This window comes from Helianthus annuus, chromosome 6 (genome assembly GCF_002127325.2).
Source record: "Helianthus annuus cultivar XRQ/B chromosome 6, HanXRQr2.0-SUNRISE, whole genome shotgun sequence".
In the NCBI taxonomy this organism is placed as follows: Eukaryota; Viridiplantae; Streptophyta; class Magnoliopsida; order Asterales; family Asteraceae; genus Helianthus; species Helianthus annuus.
Genome location: NC_035438.2, coordinates 139,954,164 through 139,965,307, shown reverse-complemented (window position 1 = coordinate 139,965,307; position 11,144 = coordinate 139,954,164). Strand labels below are relative to the sequence as shown.

The 11,144-nt window shown below is 36.1% G+C and overlaps 1 protein-coding gene across 1 annotated transcript; it reads right to left on the bottom strand.

The window, feature by feature from the left end:
* Positions 1 to 1,908: 1,908 nt before the first annotated feature.
* On the bottom strand, positions 1,909 to 7,944 carry LOC110865949 (GDSL esterase/lipase At5g42170). The gene is made up of 5 exons (XM_035974588.1): positions 7,658 to 7,944; positions 4,286 to 4,416; positions 3,957 to 4,190; positions 3,068 to 3,323; positions 1,909 to 2,280 (listed from the first exon to the last, which is right to left on the bottom strand). The coding sequence occupies exons 1-5, from the start codon at positions 7,902 to 7,904 to the stop codon at positions 2,087 to 2,089; spliced, it is 1,062 nt and encodes a 353-aa protein (XP_035830481.1). The 5' UTR covers positions 7,905 to 7,944; the 3' UTR covers positions 1,909 to 2,086.
* Between the last annotated feature and the right edge of the window lie 3,200 nt (positions 7,945 to 11,144).

Sequence of the window (11,144 nt, the reverse complement as noted above, 5' to 3'; positions counted from 1 at the left end):
TAGTGGGACACACGGATAAGTTTAAGTTCTTAAGACATTAACATCGTATCTCGGATCAGTTGAAGTTTGTGTGAAAATTTAAGTGGACAGATATACTGACAATCTAGGTGAATTGTTTAGAACTTAAAATGAAATGAAGCTTAACGGTGTTGGTGACTTGTCTCATAAACTGATATGATCCTCTTACACGAACTCACAAAAATATTGTTTGTAAATATTTCTTTACTGCGTTACATTTTCTTTATTTCAAAATCCAAAAAGATTTTCAGTGTGTTTTAGCATAAACTTTTGAAAAAGACAAAAAGATTTTCGACAACTGATATTGGAAAGCTGATTTTCAAAATTCCGAGTGCTAAACATGATGAGCAATATTTGAGGGGGAGTGTTTGTTTGGAATTAAATGTTTTCATAATTTAACCTTTCAAGTGGTTCATCAAAATTGTCACTGATAAAGTTTCAGTTTGGTTTGAAGAAGAGTTTGTTTTAGTGCATACACCTTTATTCTAAATTGTAAAACTTATGTTTTGGGTAGAGAATTTGCAGGATAAGATGAGAAGCTGTTAGATGGAAAGCCAGACAATGATCCTGAAGATGTTACTGAAGAACAAAGGAATACCAGTAAATCGAGAGGGGGAGTCTGAAGATAGAGAGAAAGAAAAGCCCAGAGACTGATCAAGACTGTAGATGTGAAGACACAGCATTGTTGTGACTCGATAGTCGACTCCATCAACATCTGAGGGGGAGTCTGTTGGTGCACTACATCTGTTGATTTCGTCTTAGATCGAGTCTTTCATTGTAATGTATAGATTAGGGCGTGTTTTACGAGAAAACTAGAGAGAATATGTGTTGTAGAGAGGAGGTCCACTTATACGGACATAGTAGGTCCGCTTTTATGTCAGGTCCGCTTATACGGACATAGGAGGTTCTCTTTTATGTCAGGTCCGCTTATACGGACATGGGAGGTCCGCTTATTCGTCAGGTCCGCTTATACGGACATGTCCGTATGAGAGGACCTACCTGCACTATAAATACCACATAAGAGAACCTCATTTGTAACCTTCTGATTTCCATACCGAGGTGCTGCCGGTGTGAGGATTGAATGTAAACGCTGTCAAATTAATCAGAAAGTGATTTAAGAAGATATCTAGCTGTTTCTACGTTAGGTACTTGTTTTCCGCACCTGTATCTGATCAAACTCCTCTGATTGACTCGTTCGAGTCAGAATCCGATCCTACACTTTTTACTCTCTTTACTACTTTGAATTTTTTCCAGACTTTCAAACGTTATTTACATTTGTTGAATTTCAAATTAGTTTAATTCTTTTAAAATTTTAGAATTTCAAGTTTTATAAATTTCCATCCATCGAAAATTTAAATATTTTACAGGAATAAAAAGATAAATAATTAAAAATAAATGTAAAATGTGGTGATGAGGTAAAAAGATAGGTAATTAAAAATAAATGTAAAAGGTAGTGATGAGGTGGGAATGTTTTTAGGTTTCCTTAAAGGGTGGTTTTTGATGTTTTTGATGTTTTTGAAGAATAAGTTTTTTAACGATATGACAACTAACTAGACATGTTTTAGGTGTTTTTATTTCTCCTTATTGTGGATGCTCTAAAATATTAATTGAAGTAACTTGTGTCACAAATCCGCTAATTGCATTATTGTCATTCGTATTTTACACTTACAGAGTAGGGTAAATTACACTTTTCGTAAATTACATTTTTCGTCATTTATGTTTGTAGAGGATTGTAATTGATAACCTTTAACATGAATAATTACAGTCACAGTCCTTTATTTGCAAAACCTCTTACACCTTAGGTCCTTTTGACCCTAACCTAGTTAAAACTTTGGGTTAAATGAGGTCATGTGCAACCTATGGGTTGCACAATCATTATCCCTCAATTGATTTAACTCCAACAACAAATTACTAGGCATTCGTTAAACAAGGTCCATTATTTCCACTAACAATTTATCAGAACAAACTTTTTACCAAATCTGGTAGATTATCCTTCAATCGATTTCACTCCAACAACAAATTCTTAGGCATTCATTAAACAAGGTCCCTTATTTCCACTAAAAATTTATCAGAACAAACTTTTTACCAAATCTGGTAGAACTTGATCCACATAGATGCTATATCCATTCTCTGATGGGTGGACACTATCCCAGAATAGGTATTTAGAGGGGTCGCTGCACGTCGTTGGGCTGAACTTGTTACATGCGAAAGCCGTTTCTATAATTCCTGTCCCACAACAGCCTCTATCTGTGACTTCCAAGCCTATGGAAAGCATCAAAAGGGAAAGAAAGTTAGGATAGCGTATTAAAATTTGAAACCGAAAATGTAAGCCAAAACACGTGTATGTTCCAATGAGATCATGAGTAACACAGGTGTAACTTTCAATTACCAACACAAAAGGTGGCCTTGAAAGATAGCCAGAAGACTAAATCCCTCAGCCCAAATTACATCACCTATAGAAACTTTTATGGTTTAGATTTATTCCATTTGAAATATAATAAATTTTAAATCAAGAGTTCCTGTTCTTTTTTTTAAATGGGTTATTGGATTTTAATAATCCTAAGTTTCACCAGTTGGCCGTTAATAATCGCAACTTAAAAAATTACCTCCAATAATCCCAACTTGTAAAACTTTGACCGCCATTGATCCTTTTCAAACATATAAGAATTTGGTCTCCTGAATAGATTCAATTACACCTAAAGACTCCTTATTTGATTTAAGTGCACCTATGTTAGAAAAAGATCAATGACGACCAAACTTTTACAAGTTGGGATTATTGGAGAGAATTTTTAAAGTTGGGATTATTATCGGCCAACTGGTGAAACTTAGGATTATTAAAATCCAATAACCCTTTTTAAATTGTACTACTAAATGTAGGAAAACCGCGATAAAAAAAGCTAAATTAAAAATACTTCAGACTCCAGAAAAGAGTTCAGAATCAAAGGGTCTTTGGCCTAGAGTATCTAGGTGTGCAAAATCTCCTTTGGTTTTTAAGTAAATCCATAAGCATACTAAAACAACATTAATGATACTAAAACCACCACCATACCATATCGTTGAGGGTTCTCAATAATACGTAAGAGTGGATTGTAGATATCCCCATAGGCAACCTTGGACTGAGGAAGGCTGCTTGCTAGTAGTTGGAGCTTTTCTATTAGCATGCTGTTGAATAATTGTGCTGCTTTATTGTACTTGTCTACACACATTCTACGCAGTCCTCCAGCTACCGTTCTATCAATCGGTAGACAACCGATTGGGAGTGCGCCAAGGACAACTATTTTTCTTGCTCCTAGTTTGTGTAAATCCTTCAATGAATATTAAATCCTTCAGTGTATAAAAAATTATGTGTGTTTTTTGATAAAATTATACATTTCAATTATGTCATTGAATTAGGAACTACATGGCGAGCTGCTATTTGTATTCTATCTAGCAATTAAGCAAATCTTGAATGTGTTGTAAGAACACTGATACTAGAAAATTGGGTAATTGTAACTGCATGTTATCGCACACAAATAGCCTTTCGCGTACGAAAATGTGGTGGCAAAAATCTTGAGTGGATTAATCCCTTTTTTGCAATAGGGGGATAATTTTGCTACCAAATTTTTGTGACTGTATATGCCGTCGCAAATAATGCGAATAGCTTTGAACAGCATGCAAGTGGCTTCTCTATGCGACTGGTTTGCGACCGACCCTTTTGTTATTATTGCCACGACAAAAGCTGCGACCACCGTGTTTTGCGACCAAAAATTTGCGGATGCAAAATTGCAACCGTTTTGCGACCTGATATGTTGTAGTCGCTAATTTGCGACCATTCTGATTTCCGGCAAACTCGTCGTTCATGTTACATTTTACGACTTTCTAGTGACAAATGGCTGGTTTTCAAGTAATGATAATTATTACTGTTATTGATCATCCGAAACTGAAAGAAGTATGGTTACCTGTACAAAGCCTACAGCCCGCTTTACCAGCATATCATTATATGCACGGATATCATATTGTGATCTTCTGGTGGGGAAAGTAAAGTAGTTTGCTATAAAATCGTTGGTGCTTGCAGAAACAAAATATACACTGTTGCTGATTATATTCTTGGCAGCTTCTTTCCCATTGTTCCTTACTAGCTTCCCAATGTATTGTTTGAACATGTCCAACTGAACCGGTAGTGGTATAGAAGACTAGTTGTCAAAGGAGACAAATAATTTCCGTCAAAAAACGGACAAAAGAATGGTGAATATACAGTTGGTTTCTACTACTAGTTGTGCATGCATACCGTTATTTTGGTTGTTAGGGGATCATATCCAGAACCGGCAGAAGCAAAGCTAACACCGGTTTGAAGATCTTTGTCTTGTATGGAAGGGTCTAGATATGCCGGAAGATACTCCTTCACTCCTAATTCCTTGGCTTATAATTTGATATAAATTAATGTTAGTTATGCAAATCAAAATATTAAAACACCAATAATTTATAATTTTTTGTATTATAACTTTTTTTTTTTGGTTTAAGCCAGATTAGTAACTATTTTTACTTACGACCTTTTTATAACATTTAAGACTATTTGTAGTTTAGTTTGACCGAATTTAAGGGTGTCCGGGGCGTACGCGGGGTGGCCCTTCGGTGAGCCCCTTCCCCGATCGGGAACACCGCCGCCATCAAAGCGGGGTCCCGATTCGGGGTGCTTCTTGTGTGTGTGTTCACCGATGGTATTTCGCGAGGATCGAGGAAATTAGACCGTTGACAACGGTCGGATTATTTAAAAAAAAAAAAAATTCAAGTTTTTTTTAAACTAATATAAATACCAAACCACAACCATTATTTTTTATACTCTCCAACCAATCTCATTCTCTATATTTTTTTAAACTCTCCAACCACAACCATTATTTTTTATACTATCCAACCAAACCCCATCCACTTTTTATTTTTTATACACCGAGCAATGGAGAACCGACCCCGCGAGGCCAAGAAAAAAAATAAGGGGCGGGTATCGAAACCGTCTCGAGATGGTTCGAGCGGTGCAAATGCTCAACGTGATGAAAGTGGATGTCAAGATCTCGACGTGATGAAAGTCGCGTTAAAAGAATTTAAAGAAAGATTTCCAAGCGGTTTTCAACACCTCGAGGCGTGGGAGGTCGTTCGAAAACACGAGAAATGGGCACAAGTCCCATTGATGGGCGAGGAAGGTGAAGGTTCGGCACATAAAAGAAAGCCCTTTGACGTAGACTTTTCAATCCCGGATATGAACGAAGATCCCTCGCCACAAAGACCACAACGGCGAGACAAGCGTCAAGCTACATCGTCCGAGGGAAGCTCGGCCGAGTTGGCGGCACAATTCAAAGTGTACACCGCCATGAAAGAAGCGAAGCAAGCGGTAGAATTGGAGGCGATCGAATTGAGGAAAAAAAGAGAGTCGGAGGCTCGCGAGCTCATATCGGTACAAATCGAGACGATGAAAAACTACAATTACGATCGAGATATGAAAACCTTCCTTAAGCCGCACGACGATGTTCCGCCAAGTATGTTGCCGATCATCCTCGCCCGAAAGCGAGAAATCGCTAACAAGTACGGGTGGCCATGCGATTTCTAGTTTCAATGTAATTTTTTTTTCTAGTTTGAATGTATTTTTTTTTTTCTAGTTTGAATGTCTTTTTTTTTTTCTAGTTTGAATGTGTTTTTTTTTTTCTAGTTTGAATGTATTTTTTTTTTAAATTTAATGAAATGTCTTTTATATAAATTTTTAAACATCAACAAAAAAAAAAAAAATAATTTTGAACTCACCTAATAGGTGAGTGCCGCCATCAAAAAGGGGAATTAGGGGAGTGTATTAGGTGAGTTGACGTGGCACCATGTGATTGGTTAGGTGTAAGATGGGGGACTCACCTATTAGGTGAGCACCCCTTACACCCTAATAATTCATTTGAGAGTGTAACCTATAAGGTTGGTTGGTGTGGGATAAATTCTTGTTTTATTACGTCACATTAATGTCACGTAAACGGGAGAATTTATGGTTAATTTGCACGTTGTGAGATAAAGTTTCTTTGAAGTCCCCTTTAACTATATATAATCAACAATAAAATGACATGTGATTGGTTAATGCATGTGGGTCCCACCTCTTCTTCTTCTCACGTCCACCATGGTTATGGCTAAGGCCATGGATAGCGTCCAGTTTGATGACTGAGGTGGGGTGGTGTTGGGGGCGTCACCCAGGTGAGGTGGCTGAGGGTAGGGGTGTGCATGGATCGGTTTTAACCAAAAACCCTAACCATAACCGCGATGTCGGTTATTGGATAACCATAACCGTAACCGATCGGTTATAGTGGTTATGGCTATTCGGTTTTGATAGTTATAGTGGGTCAGTTATTGGTGGTTAACCGTGTATTTAGGTTAGCTAAAAATAGCTTAATTTTTTTTTAACATAGAATAAATTGTTATTGCATATTTGTATATATATTAGTATATTACATAGTATTAAAAAATACATATAATCTATAATATTAATATCAATTATTATCAAATATCCAAATAAAGTGATATGATACATTCCATAAATTCAAATAAACATTCAACCAAAAACACAAAATGATATGAAAAACCAATAAGTACTAAAAATCTTTAGTTAAAAACATAAAATATTGATGAAAATTACTAAATTCTACAAATATTTATTACATGTCGGTTCGGTTCGGTTATGATGGGTATTGAAAAAATGATAATCATAACCGACTCCCTACTTTCGATTTTCAAAAAAACCATTAACCGACCTACCGGATTTTTATTTGTTTGGTTTTTTCGGTTCGGTTTTGTCGGTTAATTTAGTTATGGTTCGATTAATTTGGTTTTTTACACACCACGCTGAGGGCGTTGTCCCACACTATCTGGTCTAAATGCGAACGACAACTTACAATATTACAATAACGTTTCTTCCTTTGGGATTTTCTCCAAAAATTTGTTGGAGTGTATGTAGCCTTTTTTTTTCTTCAAGCCCTATGTCATTAAATTTCTTATGTTTTGTAATTTTTTTAAACGACTAATTTTTTTCTCTTAAATACTTGCATTTCTTTAGGATTGAAACTTGATGATTTCTTAATCACCAGGCCATAGCCTAAGTGGCTATTATAATTTATTTAATTTCTGTCTCTAGCTAATATATAGATAAATTTCACCGACCTTTGTGATTATTATTAGTGATAGACTTATTTATGATGTCAGTTACAATTTTTGGTATTATAATTAACTTACTTTCATTATATTTTTTTCTAAACTAGAAAGTATCAAGTACTTTCATGGCTTTTGTTCTACATCTATACTCGGTCAATATTAATTATTTTTTTTTTTTTTTTGGTTTGACAATCCACAAGTATCAGTAAGAACATAATCAAGTTATCGTTAGCTGATAGACTGATACAACCTCTTAACCCATCCATGTTTAAGGGTATCTGGAAAAAATAATCCCACATACAATTTATAAGAGTTCTGTAGATAATGTTATAAGAGTTTTCAATATTATTGTATTTTATGTAACTGAAATTATTTTCTCTTAACTTTTTATCGATCAACATTATCAATTATTCTACATTTCCCTGTCCCACCACATAGAGACTTATATTGTTGTTTCAATGTACCGAAAACCATAAAAAAGAGAAGGTACCGAAAACATCAGCAACGATTTTCCCATTTGAGAACCTTCCCGTCGGTTTTCTTCCCATAAAATCCCTTCCATAAGGGGGGAAATTAGCCTTGACCCAAGTTTGGATGTAGTTATTATTCCCCGTATCCAATATCGAGTCTCCAAATGCTAAAATTGCTTGTACACTGACATTTTTTGGTAGATTCATTGTGCCCTTGCTAGAGGTTATATAAAAAGAAGCATAAAGGCAAAAGAGAATGACCTTCATAACTGAAGAAAAGCTAGGAGAAAATGTGAATGATATACGAGAATTTAACACACAGATGGGGAGCTTATATAATAACTCCATTTTAGATAAAGGTCGATCGCAAGCTAGGACAATACAATGTGTGTTTAGTAATGGTCATTTTCGCATTAGTTGCGCATGTTCATGGCCACACTTGTAGTTCAGGATGTTATTTGTTTGGAAAACTGTAAAAATAGAGTGAATTGCAAGTTTTGTCCTTTATCTTTATGCCTCTTTGCAGGTGGTGTCTTTTATGTTTAAAATTGACGAGTTTTGTCCTTTATGTTTAAAAATCAAGCACGTTTTATCCTTTGAGCCTAACTCAGTTAAATTTCTTCGCTAAATCTGATCATGTGCCTTGCACATGAGAATATTTTTGTCATTTCACCTTTACAGGGACTAATTATGTAATATATATAAAACTATTCTCTCTCTCCCCTGTTTACCACCACCTTCCACCATTAACCCCCAATCATCACCTCTAGCCATCACCCTTCACCACTCTGCAACATCACCATCATACCACGATAGTCACCAACCTTCCACCACCACCTGTACCGCCAACCCTCCACCACACCATCTGCACGCCAACCCTCTAAAAATTATATCAACAATTAACAATAGATAAAGTAATCCCAAAGGCAACAACATGTAAGAAACACAAGGATATATATGTATATTGTAACAACAAACTTATGCATATCACCATGTTCATCTGGTTGTTTACGGCTACATAAATACTACCGAAATCAAGAAATGAAACGGAATTACAATTCAAACCAACACAAACCATAAGGTATACAGAAACAACTCACCAGTTCCCTCTCAGACCCGACACCGTCGCATTGTCACCAACTCAGCTTCAATCACTGCCACTGCCTGAGCCGAACCACCTTTGCCATCGTCATCCACCGCCGTAGACGGCGGCGACGCAGCCGCCGGCGTCACCACCAGCATCCTTCATCGTCACCAGTATTCTCATCGTCATTCCATCATCATCAGAACAAAAAGAAGACAAATTCCAGGTCGATTTAACACTTGGAATCTGAGAAAAAATATTAAAAGAAACGAGAGAAATGAGATGGATTTACCGGGATCTGTCGCCATCGATTCTCATTACCTCATCGTTAGTAATGACAGGTCATCATCGTTATTTCAATGGCAGCATCATCTTGTGTCCTTCACCACTTCAGCCCACCGCCACCACAGTCGTGAGTGGCGGCGGCGATGCTGTCAACACGAGAGAGAGAGAAAAACAGATCGGAGAAGAGAACGATCGGAAGAAAGAGGGAGAATCTTTGTGAGGATTTGAGAAACTCCGGTCATCGGAGCTCTGATCAGACGGGAGAGATAAGGAAAAGGGTTAGCGACAAATTTGGGCTAAGTTTGTTGTTACAGTATACATATTAGTCCCTGTAAAAAGGTGAAATGACAAAAATACCCTCATGTGCAAGGCACATGATCAGATTTAGCGAAGAAATTTAACTGAGTTAGGCTCAAAGGATAAAATGTGCTTGATTTTTAAACATAAAGGACAAAACTCGTCAATTTTAAACATAAAGGACACCGCCTGCAAAGAGGCATAAAGATAAAGGACAAAACTTGCAATTCACTCGTAAAAATATATATGTTTAAGTTCATCTAGAAAGTTAAAAAAAATGCAACCCATAATCTTAGTTTCCTTTGTTTAGCCAACCAAATTAATTGAAGAATATTTTTATTTCTTCAAACATAAGAGTAATATGTTGTTATTTGTGCGGTAATTGATTAGTCGAATTGTAATCATGGGAGTTCAATTAGAACGTAAAGTCGGAAAACCTCCATTATAACAAGTTTTACAAGTTTTTTTTTAAAGGAACGAGACACTTCTCTTCTTCATATAACCTAGGCATGTAGCTAAGTTTGTTCAAGAGTAGAGTGCTTTGCACCTTAACCAAAAGTAGTTTATATTTAATGGGATTGAGTAAACTGTCAAAATCGTTCCTAAGATTTAGACATTTTTGACATATCCATCGAAAAAACAATTTTCTTAACTGGGCCACTCAGCTTTCACAAAAGTTGTTAGATCAATCCAATTTTCCTAACACAATTAAATGATAACATTAAATGATAGTTATTTTGGATGGATCTGGCAAGTGCCCAAACCCTGTGGACAATTTTGGCAGTTTATGCCTTTTAAAAGTTTTTATTTATTAACATATATTATACTTGCGTAAATTTTCATTGTGTTCTGGAGTTTCAGTTAACTAGAGAAGAGAAAGGAATTGGAAAGAAAGGGGATAGTAATGATGTTCCAGAGATTTTTATATGGGGAAAAGGGGGAGAAGAGAAGAGAATGAGGAGGTTTTTTAATCCTTATACGTTTCCTTCCAAATCGGAATGATTCTCAGAGAAAAGAAGAGATAAACATCACATTCCTAATTCTCTTCCAATTTTACCCTAGTAAAAAAATGTGGCAAGTATATCTCCCACATCCTGCCAAATCATCAACCCACCTTCCATCATCTATCCCTCAATTGCAAAACTGGTAAATCATTGTTTACGTAACCTGCTCTCCTCAGCAATCAGCAGTTCATCTTCTAGGTAACGTCATATTCCTAATTCACATCCAATTTTGAGCGGCCCTCTCTTTGCGTGGTCTTTCTATTTAGAATTTTGATTAAATTAATGTGTCCAATTTGGGTTTTGGCTTCTTGAATTGTTTAAATTTGATTAAATTAGATTGCATTGATTGTTTATAGCCAAAACTTTTGAAGCATAGGCCTGAATTTGCTCTTTGAGAACTGTATGTATGTATGTATGTATGTGTCACGGCCCTAGCCCTGGTTTGACCCGGTCAGGAGCCGCGGGACAGGAACCGATGGTATTTAATTGATGCGACAGCGGAAGATTTTAACAGGATCTTTTTAAAAACTTGAAATGCCCGATTATTTTATTTCATAATTCGGGATAACCCCGTAATTTACAATAGAGGAATTTACTAGGAAATTCCCTGATTTTATTAAAACATATTTATTCATTTTAACTGAGCCACCTCTTCAAGCTGGTTAGTGCTCCGTAGCACGTTTTCCTTGATTTACATCAGGTCGCCTGAAACGTGTTTTAAAAATATTTTTGTCAGCTGGGAAATACTGAGTGAATCATTCATTTTGAAAAAATGACACATAGTTATAAATTACAGCATAAGAGCGATTACAATTGCTTCTATCTTATTTTTATCTG

What these genes read in the sequence shown, in the direction of transcription:
- LOC110865949 (XM_035974588.1), bottom strand. Translation starts at nt 7,904, where the DNA reads ATGAAGGTCATTCTCTTTTGCCTTTATGCTTCTTTTTATATAACCTCT. An exon ending in AATCGTTGCTGATGTTTTCG is followed by an intron (nt 4,417 to 7,657) that starts GTACCTTCTCTT and finishes TCAAATTATAAG; the next exon opens with CCAAGGAATTAGGAGTGAAG. An exon ending in GGGCTGTAGGCTTTGTACAG is followed by an intron (nt 3,324 to 3,956) that starts GTAACCATACTT and finishes TATTCATTGAAG; the next exon opens with GATTTACACAAACTAGGAGC.